This window comes from Vidua macroura, chromosome 5 (assembly GCF_024509145.1).
Source record: "Vidua macroura isolate BioBank_ID:100142 chromosome 5, ASM2450914v1, whole genome shotgun sequence".
Classification (NCBI taxonomy): Eukaryota; Metazoa; Chordata; class Aves; order Passeriformes; family Viduidae; genus Vidua; species Vidua macroura.
This window is the reverse complement of record NC_071575.1, coordinates 46,821,236-46,839,422: the sequence shown is the minus strand read 5'-3', so window position 1 is coordinate 46,839,422 and position 18,187 is coordinate 46,821,236. Positions and strand designations below refer to the sequence as shown.

At 35.3% G+C, this 18,187-nt stretch overlaps 1 protein-coding gene across 5 annotated transcripts in view; it reads left to right on the top strand.

Annotated features, from left to right (window-relative positions):
• The window catches only part of IMMP2L (inner mitochondrial membrane peptidase subunit 2), a 419,891-nt gene that overhangs the window by 271,851 nt on the left and 129,853 nt on the right, over positions 1-18,187 (top strand). For 3 of the 5 annotated variants that reach the window (XR_008437037.1, XM_053977049.1, XM_053977050.1), the window contains one exon: positions 5,565-5,630. Coding sequence is in view for 3 of the 5 variants with exons in the window: in XM_053977049.1 (XP_053833024.1) it covers positions 5,565-5,630 (66 nt within the window). In the remaining 2 variants the exon portion in view is untranslated. Of the gene's footprint in view, positions 1-5,564; positions 5,631-6,935; positions 6,971-18,187 lie in introns of those variants that run through there. The other 2 variants (XM_053977051.1, XR_008437041.1) reach the window with 2 other exon arrangements.

The window sequence follows — 18,187 nt, the reverse complement described above, 5'->3', positions numbered from 1 at the left end:
CAGCAAATAAGGCCGTGTTGCTCTGGTTAATTCATTACTAAGCATAGTAGTAATCCAAGCTGAATAATGCTAGATTCCCATATGTGCTAAGAAGAAAATTAAAATGTTGGAGGAGTTTGAAAAATAGTAACAAAAAGGGGTCCCAGAATTGGAAAACTGTGTGCTAAGAAGTTTAGGCAATTCTAACTGATGAATACAAGACAAATTTAGGAACAGATGTACCCAAATCTTTCTTCATGGAAAAGAAATAAGATGTTGAGGGGTTTTCTGCCTTGGAGAAGGCATGAAATTGAAATTGTACTAGGATAAATTCAATTTTGAATGCAGATGCAATTTCCTAATAGCAAGGATAATTAAACTGTGGAGTAATTTCTCTGGATGTTAGTCTCATTGCAACTCAGAATGTTGAGACATGATATCATAATGTTCTTTAAAAATGCTTTCTAACAGAATTAGGTACTTCAAGAAAAACACAGAAAAAATGATCTATGGGCTACAGCAGATAAATAAAGTGATCAACATGGTCTCTTCTAGCATCAGAGCTTGCATCTGTGAGAATATTTTGTATTTTAAGATATGAAATCCTGATTCTTCATATACTTGAATAAGACTAAAGGCTGTAGAAGTGAAAAGTCATTTATGTCTTAAGGCACCTCTAGTGACTATCTAATCTTACCAACCACTCAAGGCAGGTTGGACTCTGAATTTGGGTCAGACTGCCCAGACCTGTGTCCCATTGAGCTCTGAGTATGAGAGGTGCTCAGCCTCTCAGGTCAAACTGCACCACAGGAATTTCCCTTCCTGCAACTCATGTTGTTTGCTAATCTCTTTTGCTGTGTACCTTTCCAAAAATTCTGAATTCACAATCAACAATTAGATAGATGACAATAGCAATTGAGCCCTTTGCCTAATCTCTGATCTGCACAAACCCAATTTCCTTAGCCACTGCTGTTACATTGCTCTTCTGTTACTATTATTTTGGTGTCACTTTTTCCAGTTGTTACTAACTTTCTTGTACTGGTGAGTCAACTGAACACAAATACTAAACCTGGTGCTGGATGCATTTATTGCAGTAATTCTGTACAAGAGAAATTGATAACAAGAATGAAGAAAAAAAACAAGAATAAATGTGTAAACATTTTTTTCCTTCACTGTTAAATTGCATGTTATTTGCCACAATATAGAAATTGTGTCATAACCTATGATGTAGTAAGATATTACATTTACTATGAGATTCTCTATCTGCATAAAGAAGCATGGAATTTAGATGAAAGTTAGGGACTGGGAAGAAGTTAAGCAGATTAAAAATATTTTTGTTTAGAAAATATGTGCATATATTAAGTAAATTTCCATTCTTATACAGTATTTAAAATTGTCTATGTTGGATCTGTTCTATCATAGCTATAGGGCTAGAAGGATGAAAGAATGGATATTGCTACTTATTTACTTCTGTACAGAGTTTGAGCATCATACTATACTGGCAACAGGAAGCAAGGATGAGCAACAGAAAATAAGAATGAAGTAGCTCCACTGCTACTAAGAGGTAGTTCCCTCTTCCTCCAAGCATGTTTTCAGGTAAAGCCACCAAAACCATACTGTGAGGTTCTCAGTTCTTTAGACATATTAATTCCCCTTATTCTGGACTCCATCTACATTTTAGTTATCCTCTAGCTATTTATTGGATCCCCAAATGGGTTGAGAAGGAGATGAACAGCATATTTTTTCTCCTGCATTAATCCTGTAAATTCCCAGAAGCGTAGACTCCAGCTATTCTAGAATTTTTCATGAGAGAGGAATTTGTTTTGAGAAATGAAGAGCTCACTGAGTGAATGGCTTTGGATCACAATGTAAGACTGAGATCTCAAAAATCCTCTCTTATCCTATTTTATATAGTTAAGTCAATTTATGTATCTGTCATTAACAGCATAAATAGCAGAAATTTTATTTTTTAAGAAGATGGCCTTAATTATTTCCATCTGTTTATACTACAACAACACAGTCTTAATTTCTTCTGTTGCCACCATGTAAATGATGATCAAATCTCATAAAACTCAATCTGAAGTAAACTGAGAATAATCTGAAGGAAAACTTTGAGACTGCTGCCTAAACATCTTGCTTCTATCTCATACAAAGTTAAGCAATTTTCTAACAGTAATATACATACTTATGCATATATGTAGATAAATAGGTATATACATATAAAAATTGAAAAATTTAGCCACTTTTCTCTGCAACTTTTTAATAAATGCTTGCTATTTGTTATGTTCTAGAAGATGCTAAGTTGCTATATAAATTCCAAAATTTTCAAAGAGTTAGCACAGAGTTTTTCGGGGTTGTCTGTGATAATGGATGGGTAACATTAAACACATGTAGATCATTAAAATATCTAATTGAAGCTATCCCTTTGAAATATATTGTGTGCTTTTTCATTGAGTTCACAGAATCAGGTCTCTTTCTAATGCAGGTACCAAATTAATCTGAGTGCTTATTCAAGGCAAAAAGTATTATTGTATGTTGTAGTATTTATTTAGTTGGATTGTGCTTCAGTTATTTTGCTGGGATCTTAGGACATTTTCTAAAAACTTCCTCTATAGAAAAACCAGTAGAAATGGAAGTTGAGAATGAATTGCTTTGGACGCTCTTGAGAAGAATGTACTTAGAAAATTCAAAGAATGAAAGAAGACTCAAGTGACACATACAAAACCAAGAGATGTTATGAAAATTTTTTGTTTGATCAAATGTTAATTAGCTCATGGAGCAGTTATGTAAAATTTGGCGGTATCCACTAGAATAAATAATCTAAGTGGCTGAAAGGGAGATGTTTAGGATTAATATTGACTGAAATGCTCACTTGCTGAATACATAAAGAGAAAGCTTTCAGGGAATTGTAACCATTTCTGTCTGACAATCACTTGCTAAAAAGTGGATTTTTCTGCTGGCTATATAATTTTTCCTATTTTTCCTGGGAAACTTGCTTTGTGGTAGTGTGATCCCACACTGTTTTCTGCAGGATTGAACGTAGAAGGTAGAAATGACCTGTATGTTTTTGTGATTTCAATAATCAATGAAATCCCAGTGCTATGCTATACACCATTCAGGAAGGCATCATATCCATCACTTCAGAACCAGTCTCTCTTACCTCCCCGTTGCACACTGGCTCTTGAAAAAGACTCATTCTGCTCAGCTCTTGAAAATCCTTGGTCTAAAATGCCTGTATTATTGGCCACTTTGAACCTGCTAATCTGTCTTTTCCCAGTCCTTTGCCATTTTAATGAATTATAATCAAAATGTTAATATGAAGTTTATTTAAAAATATTCTGGCTTCCAATATTAAAAATATTGCTCTTTCATAATAATATCTGCAAGAAATTCCTTGAAGTTTTTCTCATAAATTATGTGTTTGGTTTAAATGTATCATTACTAACAAAAAAGTACCTACTCTCAGAATAACTACCCATACCTCAAATGTAGAGAGATGTTTTTCCAAGGTCAGTAGAAATTCTTGCAGAAGAAAAGAAAATTAAGGGAGAGGCCAATAATTGCATTACAATATATATATTCTAATCAAGTGGAAATGCCTGTTGGGAAGTTGCTGAGAACCTTACTTTGAAAGTTAGGTGTCAAACCAGAACAGAATTTTGAAAGAGCAAACATAAAATTTGTTTTCATTCAATCTTTAAGAAATGCACATTTCATCACATACATTATGTATTATAATTTCCATTGCTTAAATTTTACATTAAAATATTACAGCCTGAGCTTAAATGGATTAAATTTTAAATCAATTAGCAGTAAAGTAACTTTAAAAATATTTGAAATTTATAACATCTTATAAAAAATGTGTGTTGTCTTTTCATAGACTGTGCTTTAATTTAGAATAGGACATGGCCAATGTTCAAATGAAGTAAGTATTGCTTGCAAGGAGCAGCATCAGAAAATGCTTTGGATATTCCATATATTTAAATCATATGAGCATCTAAAACTTGATTATTTCCTCCCAAGATTAACATATAAAATATGATGAAACTGTATGCTCCCACCTTAAGAAGGAACATGAAATGCAAGGCAGAACTGGAATATACAACTATTCATGTAAAATTAATGCTAAACAAAATATTACTGTAAATTACATAATGATTTGAAAATTTGAGTGATGAGTAGGGAATAAATATATGGTCCTTATTCATGTTCAGTGTTGCTCATTGCTCATTGAAAATAGGTTTCCGGGCTTGATAAACTGTAAAGGGAAGCTATTGGATATTTTGAAATTCAAAATTAGGCTTCTTGGATTTCATTTCATTACTTTGAAAGAGAAATTTATTTCAAATGTATTGGCATGCACACACAAGAAAAAATATTGAAACCTCAAACTAATTTTAAAATATTTGGAATTTTTTGGGCATAATATTAAAAAAAGAAACCAAAAAAAAGTCTGAACCTATTTTTCTTTTTAATGATTGGAACTGGAACTGAACCTCAAATGCCTTTAGTCATGCAGCAGTGTGGGCAAGCTTTTCATCCAGACTTAGCTCAGCTTTGCTTTTTAAAGAAGTGTAATCTTACCATTTGACCAGAGATGAGCTCAAAGATGGTTTTAGCCATGAAAACTGTAATATACATCTCTGTCAGTGGTGTGTCTAGTAGACTGTATTTGAAACCTTAATAGGGAGAACCCAAACATCAACAGAAAATAAAGTTTGTTCCTTTCCTGACTTTTCTGTGTGCAAGCAGCAAATAAAAATAATTGTTTTTTAATAACATGAAGATATTCTTCTAAGTTTGCATAGTTAGATAATTAAAAGTGAAGAGTAAAAGAAAAAATGTAAAGTCTAAAAAAAAAAGAAAATCTGTGGTGAATATATAACTACATTAACCTGTCAAAACTACAGTAGAATAACACTTTTAATAGTCTATCTAATAATATGCATCCAGGAAGTTGTAATATTCAGGCTGAACATGCAAGTTCATCTTTGCTTTCTTATATTATTATGTAATGTATGATCAGAATCTACTCAATTAAAGATGCTATGGGAAAATAAGTGAAAAACAATGCATTCAGAAGCTGCAACTTTCAGATAATTTTGTAACTTTTATTTTTGAACTTCTGCAATTCCCTAGGCAAGGCTTACCTAAATTAGTGATAGATATTAATAAAACATAGGAAGATTTTTTTTTCTCCTAAATTGATTGAATGACATAAATGTTTAACACATTTTCCCAACAAATGATGGGGAATTCAGGTTTTAATACATTCATCTATTTGCAAAAGTACCTTCCTCACTGGTTTGTGATATGCTTTGCTTTTAATGTTGTGGAGTGTATTTTTCATGACAAAAGGTATGTTGATTATTGTGCTGTTTGTAAGCAGGTCATCAACTGCTTTCAGTGATGGTTTGCAGTGACAAGGATTGCAGTAGCTTCACCTCCCCGTGGAACATAGTGACTGATGCTAACTCAAGGAGAACATGGAATCTTCTAATGACTTCCATCGTGTCTATTTCTTTCATTTTCTTAAAACAATGGGAATGGTACTGATTGTGTAACCTTATCTCCTCCTGTCTTAGGTCTCCTAGAAATCCTGAACAGAAGATCATTAAACGAGTGATTGCTCTTGAAGGAGACATTATTAAGTAAGTATTTTAAGCCTTAGTCTCAGAGTCTTTATAGGAATAGTGCAGATTTTTAATGTATTTTAAATCAGTATCCTAGACAGCAAGTAATTTCTAGCATTTTCTGTCTCTTATTAACAAGGATGTCAGCATTTTACCTGTCTGTTTTTTAATGAGAGGAGAAATGCGACACAAAACTATTCACTCTCTCATGAAATGTACTAGGGTACAAATAATGCTTCTTTCTGAGATTATCTCTACCACAAATCAAGGCAGGTAATTGTACAGCAGTTTTCAATGAGATTATAGGGCTGTGATTTTTCATTTAGAAACTCCAGCTGCTATTTTGCACTGGGGTGGGCAAGTAGGTTGTTTTTAGGCTTTTGTTTATTTGTTTGTTTGTTTGTTTGAGGATCTCATCTTTGATTTTTTAAAAAATAATTATTTTATTTTATTTTATTTTATTTTATTTTATTTTATTTTATTTTATTGAAAAAAGAACCCTCATAGAGTACTGTCTTCACTGCAGTGTGTAGGGAATATGGTGCAACTGATTTTAGTAAATTATTCTATCAGAAAAAAAAAAACATTGTAGCAAGAGTAGACTCTAGAGTACTTCAAGACTTGGTTTGTTCTGACAGATAGAGCTTCCTACTGGGGCTGGGTGGAAATAAATTGCCACTAGATGTAAATAAAAAGTTTTTGTGGGAACAGTATTACTTTGAAGAAAATGCTTGCTTGAAAAGGTTTCTTTTTCCCAGGTACACAGTGGAATAGGCATACAGGTGGGAGGGTAAATTCCTGATTTCCCATACTAAGATGTGAATTACCCTGGGAGATCTCAGACAATGTGGCAGGCTGTAACTCAATTCATTTAGAGAATGATTCTTGCTCTGGAGTAGTGACTGCTTGAGAAGTACTTGACAGCTGCAATTCAAATCAAGGATTTGAATTTGATTTCAGTGGGCCCCAGTTAATAGCATGGGCACTGTGAAATATGTATATGTATTGTTTTTTTCTCTTGTAGTCAATACAATTCCTGTTTTATTGAAAAATTCTCAATTTAATTGAATTATCTCAGTTTGAGAAACTAAAATAAATTGTTGTGTCTCTCTTGAAGCAAAATATCTAGAACAAAGGTGTTAATTTGATGTCCTAAAACTACAGACATCTACAGCTAAAACTAACAATCACTTTCAAGAGCTAAAGAGAGAGGAGTAGTGTGTGTACTGTCTTTTATTGACCTGTGTCCTTAAGAAGGTACTTATATTACTGATATTAGTGCTGTAATTCATATTAGTGATAAGAATGTTATTCATGTTTCAGTATTTCTGTGGCAATATCAGAGACTGCAATATAAGGTAACTTCAAGGGTTACTTTACATTGTTCTATGTTATTAACATATTTCCCTTAATTTTTGAAACTGAATGTAGATTTTGATAAAAAAAGGACATTTAATAACATAAATTCTAGCTTTAGGAAATTAACTCTGCTGTACATTCAAAGTCTTTAAGACTTGGAACTTCTCATTAACATTTGTGGGTGTTCCTGGCCAAATGGACAAAGGTGCGTGGCACAAGTGTGTTCAGAATACTGATGAGTCTGCAGGTTAGTGAGTCACTCATGGACACAGAAAGCTGTAAAGTGAGCCTCAGTTGTCTGTGGTAAACCTGGTTAGATTATTTATTGATAGAAATACTGATACTGATAGAAATCTCAGTAGCTTTTTTTTTTTTATTATTATTTGAAGGTGTGACAATCATCCCAGAGCTTTTTGCTGTGTGTATCTGGCTGGGATAGAGTTAATTTGCTTCCTGTAGCTGGTACAGTGCTGTGTTTTTTTGGCTTTAGAATGAGAATTATGTTGACAACAAAGTGATGCTTCAGTTTTTGCTGAATAGTGCTTACCATAAGTCAAGGACTTTCCAGTTTCCCATGCTTTGCCAGTGAGAAGGTGCACAACAATCCAGGAAGGAGCATGGCCAGGACAGCTGACCCAAGTGGCCAAAGGGATATTCCATACCACAGAATGTCATACTCAGTGTGTAAACTGCAGGGAGCTGGCTGGAGGGCAGTGATCACTGCTTGGGGACGGGTGGTGAGCAATTGTATTGTGCATCACTTGCTGTTCTGGAGTTTTATTCCTCTCTTTCTCTTTTCAGTAATAACAATAACAAAGCAGAGTGAATATTATTGTATTAATTTCTGCTGTTGTTGTTATTAGCAATATTTTTTATTTCCTCTCCATTATTAAACTGCTCTTTCTCAACCCATGAAGTCTACCTTGTCTTTCCAATTCCCCTCCCTGCCCCTGGCAGGGAAGGTTGGAGTGAGCAAGTGGCTGTGTGGCATTTCCTTTCCAGCTGCAATTAAATCAGACAAGCAGTATTGCCATGGGTTGAGATAAGAAGAGTGATAAGCAATATGTTCTGTGATTTTGTAGTTGTGCTTTCATAGCTGGATTAATTATCTTTATTTGATCCATTTGGAGCTTGATTAGGGATAATACTAGAAAGCTGTGTTTTCTCATGTTATCAATTAAAGTAAGTTAATTAGCATTTTACTGTTTGTTAATTACTGAAAGTGATGGAAGATCAAATAGGCAGAGCCATTAGTGCCATAGGAAAGGTCCCTTATATTTTGACTTGAGTTCAGGAGTTGACTTCATGGCAGAAAAATCCTGTTTTTCAAATCTTAATTCTAAAAGTATTTAATGAAATGAAAATTGTGACATTTCAAAAGTAACAATGACTGACTTAGACTTTTTGAAAAGGTGTGTAGGTGAAAAATCTATAATAGGTCCATTTTCACCTTTCATTTTCTATTTTTCAGGTAGTCAGACATTATACTACATAATAATTTACCTTTTGAAATATGATTTGCAGCATTGCAAAATGCTACAAAAGCACTGAAATAAAAATGTTGTCATTACAGTTTTCTATTCCTGCTTCCAGTCTAGTTGCTAGTACAGGTGAAGTGAGTTTGGTAGTGTCTTGTAAATCACTAGAAGCATACAGTACATGCCACAAATCTGTAAAAGATAATTTAATTTAATTAAGCTGGTACAACTTCCTCTTCAAAAGAATTCAAAGAATTTATAGAATGGACAAAAAAATCCCCAGTTAGTCCTTGCAAATGAGTCTATAGGTCAGCTTGTATACAGACAATATTGCAAAGTGTAGCTCCCACAGATCAGGATTTGTGTTGTTTTTACAGGAGAAATAGCTTTAAGTGGAAAATCGGTTCCTGAAGACTGTTTAAATGATAAGTCTTCCAAAGGAGGCCTTATTTTAAAAGTCAATATAATCTAATTTGTTAAAAATTAATGTTGGTGTTATAAAGCACTTGGAATAACTTGAAATTAAACTTATTTATCTTAAATGCATTACTGGTAATTCAAAAATCTATAGTAATCTTTCACAGATGAGTTATGGTATGTTTTCAGTAACAAAAATAAATGACGGTTTATGTGAAGGAAATCAAAATTGGTATTAAGCTAGTAAAATTTGAAATTAAGTCTATTCAGTACCTTGCTGAACTAATTTGTTTTCCTCCTGTCTGTCACAGTTCTACAGGTCTGCAGGAGCTTGGTGTGCCAGTTATGTTTTTTTCCTCTATTTGGTTGCTTCTTAATACTGTACCTGAGTCAAGAATGATCAGTGAGCCTCTAGCAAGAGTAATTTTTAAGAAAAGGTTATATTTGGGAATATTGTTAGGCTCTTCAGGAGTTAGTGTTCTGAGATGAATGCTTTAGAAAAATGCTGTATGTGTTTATACATATATACAGTTAAAAACTCCTTGTTTCTCAAAGCATGACAATGCAGACATAGATTCTTGCACTATTAAACTGTAGGTCTAAACCAACTTTTCAACAATAACTTTTATTACAAGGTTTATCATTAAGTTGTAGAAACTATTGCCACAGAAAGTTAGGAAGGAAAGAGGTATAATGGGATTTGAAAAAGGGTAGAGAATTAATAGAAGTAAAGCCCATCCATCGGTAGCTATTAAATGCAGCAGTCACTGTTTTTAACTTCATGTACTCCTGTTGTCAAGTTCATGCAGGCTGTTATATTTTTTCCAGTCAAAAATCCCATACTTCCTTAAATTATAAGTAAAATTTGGTCATTCTGTCCACTTATTGGAGAACCTTTTCAGGTTCAAACTGTCAAACTGTTTGGTTGTTTTTTTTATTCTCAGAAAGTTGGTATCAGTGGCATCCACTATCCCTTTAGTGTGAAAAAGACAATAATTAAGGGGTTTTTATTGTTTTGGGGCTTTTTTTGTTTTACTGAATCAACTCAATTTTGTCAGATATTATGACTGCCATTATTTTTTTCACTGAGGTCCAGGAATGATTTTCCAACAAAACAGCTGTCTTCACACAGAGACCATACTGCTGGATAACAACTTTTATTAGATTATACCAAAAAATCCGTGCCTGCCTCTAGAAAGCAGAGCAGCCTTCAGAAAAACTGAGACTTTGCCAGTATTGGAGCCCAAGAATGTCTCTGTACAAAACATCTTCAGGGCAATCACCTGGCAGGAATTACATACAAATCTTTGATATTTAATCATACAGAAGAAATTTATATTCACTAGCGCTGTAGACTCTCTTTGTTCCCTCTTTCCTCAGTGCCCCCCCTCACATAGGCCCCTGGTAACTATTCTGAGGTACTGCTTATGTGGTAAGGTACGGCTTGCAATGGCTGATAGTTAGAATAGGAAAATGGATTATCAGTAAAACACATTAAAATCTAGGAATCACAGTAGATGATGACACACGGTATGTTTATGGCTGTGTTCTATTCTCTTTGTCAAAGTCTACTGTGTCTGTCTTTGGGTTGTGAATATAAATCTGTGAGTGGTCAGATTCACATTGACAGGAGTGGTAGATCTGCAGAAATGAGAACAGGTTGTACTCTAAAGAGACACAGCACCGTCCTCATAGATTACAAATTTTGCAATATGTTTTGTATTGACTGTCTTCTTCTTATTGTTCTGTCTTGGTTCTTTATGTATCTAAAGGACATAGTAGCAAGCAAATTACCTTAGATGAAATCTCATCCTCCAAAATATTCTTATTTTGTGTCTGTGTGCACAGAATATATATCTCACTAGTTTATGTATCTCTGCAGTTTATTTGGTAGTACTTACTGTTAGGTACTGATGGGATTTTTTTTTAGCCAATGAAAGTTTTCTTTTAGGTTCAGCTGTACTGCTCTGTCATGACTCTTTATCATTGATTATATTCTTGCAAGTCTCCTAAATAGAGTTTCCATTGATTTTTATTCTATTTCCACACAGAGTCCTTGCATGACTGGACTCCATTTCTGTAAATGCAAATGATGGGAATGTATATTGGTGCAGCTTCTTTAACCCAGAAAAACAAACTGAGAAATGCATGATGAAGATTTTTGGTATCCATAATGTACAGCTGCGTGTCACTTTTGCCACCCTGATCAGCTCCCGAGAGCGCGGCTTGGTGCGGCTTGGAAGGAAACGAAGAGGCAGGGAATTGTCCAAATCCGTCCCCGTCGCGGCTGGGTGCTTTACTGGTTGCAGGAGCCGCAATGGAGAAGCTGTGGCCGCTCCCAACCTCGCGTGGACGAATCTGGCCCCAAGGCTGGGGTGCCGCGGAGGGATATAGGGGTGGGACAGGGGAGGACAGGAGCTCTCCACCCAATGAACACAGACACCGTGGCGGTGACGTTGCCACAACGGCCAATGGGACACGACGGGGGCGGACACGGGGGTTCAGGGCCAGTGGGACTGTGAGAATGAGGTGACGAGCACGGAGCTGCCAGGGACCGGACGGGGGAGTGGTCCCAGGAGTGGCAGGGGAGAAAACCCAATGGCCAGCAGCCTGGGGCTAACTTCTGGGGGGGGTGGGGAAACACGGGGGATGCACGAGGATACATGGAACTGGTAAGCTAACAAAGACCAGAACCCCAAATCTGAACCTAAAACCCAGGATGCAACAATAATGAATTTTTAAGGTTCAATCTATCTTTAGGCCCAGTAGTAGAGGTACAAAAAGCTGGATTTCTGAAATTTGGCATTACAACCAGGGCTGTGGTACACACAAGTGTTTTAGGAAAAGAAAAATACCATTGTGTCCTAGACCACACATAGATTTCAGTGCTCATTTTGGGGCAGAAAAACAAAAGTAATACATAACAAGTACAGCAGAGGGCCCCAGGCCCTCAAACTCAGCATGGGCAGCAGCAGTTGCCCTGCCAGGAGATGTTGGCACAATGGGACTTGTTCAGCCTGGAGAAGAGAAAGCTTTGGGGTGACCTAACAGAAAATCTCCAATGTCCATGGGGAGGTTAGCAAGAAGATGGAGCTAGGCCTAGTGGTGCACTGGCCATAAAAGTTCAGACCAGATTAAAAAACCCTTCTCTTTGAGGATGATCAGGCAATGGGGCTATTGCCACAGGAGCTGTGGCCTCCATCCTTGGAGGTGTGCAAGGCCTGACTGAATAAAGCCCTCAATAATGGACCTTGTAGCTCACCCTGGTTTTGGCAGGAGTTTGGACTGATGACCTCCTGATGAGCCCTGCAACCTGTGATTCTACAATAGCAAATACTAATTTTCAAATGTGTGACTTCACATTTAAATGAATGTTTTCTCTGTTGGAAGCTTAAAAAAATGCAGTGTAGTCATCTCATTTAAGACAGCATGTCTTTCATAGACATTTTTCTTTAAAGAAACACATTTTATTTCTGTTTCACTGAAAGTTGATTTGCTGCCAAGGCATCAGATGGTTAGAAAAGACATTCATACAACTAGAATCATCCCAATGGGAAGCTCAATAGGTTGTCTTTATAAAGATTTTTAAAAAGTGAGCAGTGAGAGACTAAATTGCATTTACACTTGAAAAATCCAGTAGTTAATAAAATGCCATCATGTATTTAAACTTTAAAAAATTACTTTCTTTTTGCAACCTCTGTATACAAATGTCATTGGTCATCTGAAATTTGGCCTTGAAATCCATACTTAGACATCAGGATAAAGGGTGTATTTAGTAAAAATGTTCTTTGTTCTGAACAGCTTAGAAGTGCATCTTTTCAGTGTTTAGATATCTGGTTAAGCAGTTTGTGGATATAAGCTAAGCTTCATTTCAACCCTGGTACTCATCTATGTGTATTGCATTAAAAGCTTACTGTGACAAGAACAAAGATGAGGGTAGGAGGAAGGAAAGAGTATTAAACCCATTTTATAGATGAGGAAGTCAGGATGAAAGATGTTGTTGTAGGCTTATGCTTATATAAGAAGCTTGTGGAACAGATATTAACTGAGCTCCCCAGGCTCCTCATCTCAGAAAATGAACAATAAGTTCATGTATTTGTCAGCACAGATTTTTCTAGGTGTACTGGAAGGCAAACAGGTTCAAAACCTGGAAATTCATGCATTTTCCTCCTGTAAATTGAAGCTACAATTTTTATTAACTCAAGCAGTATTAGGACCAGACATATCCTTATGTTTGCAATTTGAGGAAAAACATGCTGAAACAAAATACTCTGCTCTGAATAACATAAATAAATCTTACTGGTTATTTCATTTTAAAGCAGTGCAAAAGTCCTCTTTCTGTCTTACTTGAATATATTTCGGGAGCTGAACTCAGCCAGTGACACTGTGAAAGAGTTGTATCCACATACCATAATGAGTAGAAAACAGTCTTGCAAGATAGTCTCAGTATGAGGTTGTTTTATTATCTGCATCCTTATTCTGGCTTTAGAGGCCCAAATGATGACTTTCTTGGGGTGTGTGTGTGTGTGTTTTCATCTGAATTTCTTTGTCTCCTTCAAAGAAAGATTTAAGCAGACTTTCTGTTCATTTCAAATTGAGTAATAGTCAGGTAACTGCAAGTGACTGAGGTGGTGATTTTTAAAAGGTTTTCTTGATCCCCTTACATTTCTACACACAGACACACAAGCCCACTCCTCCCTCCTCCCCTCCATCCCTCAGAACTGGAGATACTACTCGCTCATGTGATTCATTTAAGCTGATCATATGCATGATATTACTGCAGTCTAATGATAAAATTAATTTCCCTCTCCACATATGTGCAGCTGCATCACTTTTGATGCTGTATATAGAAACGGAGCAAAGCTTGCCTCCAGTGTTCTTCCTAAATGCTCATATTTCCAATGCTTTCACCTGGGCTCCCTTTTGGAACTGCTGAAAGCAGCTTAAGTGAACACAATGTACTTGTCATTGCAATGAGTTGGCAGGGACCACATGTCTGCTTACCAACTCCAGCTGAAGCACAGTAACTCCTTAAAATGCACCGACACTGCCGTTTGGGATCATCTGAGCAGACTCACAGGATCGGAGCCTCAGCTGGTATGGCGACTTTCAGCTCTGCTAATGTTACGAGAAATAGGCCAATTTAGTCTAAATGAAAATCTGGTTAAAATATTTTTTAAGGATAACAGTATATATAAAGAAAACATTTTTGGGGGGATTAGACTGTATGTAAAGAATACAAAAAATGTCATCTCTTCAAAGTTGATTTTATGCATTTCATATTTTTCCATTGAGTGGAGTAATGAATACACAATTCTACACAGAATGAACTGATGATGGTTTAGCTATTATTTTTTTTAACTTAGAAAAATAGTGTGAATTTTCCCCTTTGTTTGTTTCATTTCTTCATGAGATTTATAGCCTGACAGTTTTTTAGTGCTCCTGTCTATTTTACTACACTGTCTGTCAGCCATATGAAATAATTTGCCATATTTTAATTTAAAATTTTTGACATAGAGTTTTTTATTATGGAAATTTTACAAATATATGCTGGCAGAAATATTAATTGTAAATTGTTATTTTAAAAAGATTGCCTCTATAGTTTTGTTGTGCAAACCAATCTGATGTCCTGAGTAGTTCACAACAGCAGAACTAATAAGGTTTTGAAATTGATCACCACAGTGGTTATGAGATTCAAATGAGAACAGGAGGGAAAATGACTATTATCTTTTAAAATTATTGTAGAACTGACTGTTGTTGACATTCTGCTTCTGTGGAGTAAATTGTGTGATGAAACTGTAGTGTATTTTGGGTATAATGGGTGACAAGTCATTAACTAGAGTCTCCAGCATCCGTGCAGAGGGCGACAAGAAATATTTTTTGCTTTACTGTATTCTGTAGGCAGTGATTGCACAAATAATTGTTTGCTGACCATTATGCCACGAGATTTTTAATATGCAGGCAAAAAAAGGTTATGATCAACTGTATGCCATGCATTTCTAGAACTTCAGATAGATCCCAGCTAGCATGTAATGACTAGGTTTCAATTTTGTATGTATAGCAAAAATTAAATTAATATTTAATCATTTATAATAGCATCAATGGGAGCAAGTGATAAATGCTGAAAAAGACTGAGATAGAATTTGCTGTAGTTGAAAACCAAAGTAGAGTCACCTGCTAGTAGAAGTGTGAGTCTAATAAGTGATGGACCTATAAAAGAGATAAAATTAAATGGATAAGGAAATCACTGAAATAGGCTAGAAATAGGTATATGCCAAAAAAAGAAAGGTGAGTTTTAATGGATTTAGGAGAACTGACTTGTTGATTGACTAAATTAATCACAATCCAACTGCTTGTGTAAAAGCCCCAAAATTGCCTAGGTGCAGCATAATGGAAATAGACGGTACATATAATGAAAAAGACCGGTATTGTGTGTACATAGGAGTATTATGGAGCATATCTTATCATATTCTGATATAATATATGTAGATATGATCATATTTAAAAGAAGGATTTAGGCTTATAGTAATAAAAGTCATTGTACTGTTTCTAAAACTTATGCAGTAGTTAAAACTTTAATTAAACAGGATTTCAAGAATGGGGAGTAGAGACTGAGTTCATAAACCAGACAGATATGCTTTGTAAATGAAGAAGAGAGCTAATTAAGCCAAGCATAGCAGCATAATATTAATTTTTAAAAGCACTTCAAGTATATTTGTAGTAAATCTTGCCGCAGCTACTGCATATTTCCTAATGAATTATTCTACAGTTTAGATTCATTGTCTATGCTGCCAATACTCCATGGCCAGGTAAAATATTGTATCCTTAGGCATTACAAGAATGTTTATTTCAGCACAATTAACTCTTTGAGCTGAATTTATGGAAAGGTCAAAAATGACACAAGGAATCTTTAAGCAGAATATTTTTAATCTGTGTAAGTTTTATTCAACTGATGTTAATTCTAGTTTCTTTGCTGAGGAGACAGAGGTGAATATGGACTTCTTGCTGATCTCTATAAAGAGATCCCTGTCACATGGGATAGAAGAGGCTTCAGTTTCTTATATGTATGGCAGACAATTGGAAGAGTTAGTGAACTGCTACATTTCCTTCCATATGAAAAAAAGTATTCAACTCTGTGTTTATACATTGTCAGATAGTTAAGTTGAAAGCACTTGCTGATGTCTGGCTGCAGTTTTTCTTTGTGTTTCTGTGTTTCCTCAAACTATTTATCTAAAAATCTTTAACATTTTCAATTATTTAAAAGATGTAATAAACCCATTATGATGTTAAGTCTTTAGTTGAGTTTCTGTATTTCTTTAAAGGAAGCTTTAGTTTCCTGGTAGATTGCAGAGAGGTCCTTAATTTTGTATTCTTCTGCTGGGAAATATTGATGTTTGAACAGGTGCAGTTAGAACAGCTTTAGATATGTTCTTCTGAGATCTCTACTACATAGAATATGAAAATTTAGGTTAGTTTTTGAAGCAGTAACAAATGCCTGAGGACTTATGAACCAATTTTTTTTCCCTCTGTCAATTCAAATACTCTAAATTATCTTTTTTTTTTTTTTCCTAGAGAGTATTAGAGGTATAGTTAATATTGAATTTTTCATAATTACTTTCCATCTTTCTGGGCGACATAGACTTAAACTGTTACACAGTTTTAATTAGTAACATCCTTATCCCTTTTACCACTCTTCATGCTTGAGAATACCCAAACATGGGCAAAATTAGCAGACATACCAGGAATGCTACACATTTGTCTACTGAGTTTTGTAGAAAGTTTCTTAAAATATAGAGTATTCTCTGTGTTCCTGACTATTCACTGTCTGCTGAGCACACAGGCTTTCCTGGGAGCTCCCTAAGTGTTGGTATGTACAGTCTTAATGAAGAAAACTCAAACTTTTATTGAAAATAAAATTTTAAAATATTTTTAAAAAAAGCATGAGGAAAAAAATATTTTTAAAAAAAGAAAAGAGGAAAACTATACCCACAGCTGACTGGAAAGGAAGAAACTGGAATATCACCAGACAAGATTCTCTTTCTCATCATTTTCTCCAGCACCACAGATATTCTATTGAATACTTCCCACCATAATTATTTGGTTAAAGCAGGATCATCTTGGTGTCCCAGCTGGCTTCCTTTACATACTAGTGCTGAAATGTCTGGCTGCAGCAACTGGTTAGGTACAGATGTTGCACTCATTTAACTGTGAAGTTCTGTGCATGTATATTTCTGGAAGTTTTTTTTATGGGATATTTATTGTAATAAATAACTCATTTAAAAAAAATTTCTACTAATGTTATCTACTGAGTTCTACATATTCCTGACCATGAAGTTATAAACCTCAAACTAGAAAATAAAAGGTGAAAGAAGGGTGGGAGGAGAAAGGATGAGTTAAAAATCAGTCATATTAAAAATCAGTCATAATCCATTCCTGTGAGAAACCCTCATCAGAGACCTATCAAAGTCTTGCAGTTTAATGACATGACATCATGAGGACAAGAGAATTTGGAAGTAAGAGGTGAAAGTATTGCCACAGCAGCCTTGGCAGTGCAAGACAAAGTCAAAAGCAGACTTCAGTTCTACAAGTGAAGTGTTACAGGTTTGTAAAGGGAAAGCCACTAGTGTTACAAACCTTAAAGCACAGGGCAACTTCCTCACCTTTCATATCTCTGTGTATAATGTGATTTTTTTATGATTCTGAAGAACAAGAGAAGTCAGACTATTTTGTAGGTAATTTGACACTTGTTATTTAATGTAGAGACTTAAAAATTCTGCCTGGACAGAATTAACCATTTACTGTTGCATCTACTGTACATTTGCATCAACAGTTTATCAGCTGATGCAGTGCAGTGTAGCTTAACTCATCCTATAACCCTCCTTTTCTTTTAATTTTTAGGGAATGTGGAGGAAATTATGTTTCTGTTCTGCCTTCCCTGTCCTCAACATCATGCTTGTGTATTCCCCATGTATCTCTGTACCAGTGCAGAAGTCAGTCTGTAAAACCCGTTGCTGAGTTGAGTTCTGTTTCTTTGTATCCTTTGATGTACATAACAGAGTTTAGAAGTGTTAGAAATATTTGCAGATCTCTTTACACTATCACATGATACGCAGGCATGTAAAAATAATTTTGAACATGCCAAGGTATGTTGGACATCTACTTTTTGACCCAAAGTTGTCTTTTACAAGAGCTTAAGATTTTTGTGGCAAGTTTCACCTTTTAACCACTCAATTCTTTTCTGCTGTACTTATCTCTTAGATGCTGACTTGCTGCCAGGAGAAGGACAAGAGATTAGCATATGTTGATGAAGAATGTTTTTTC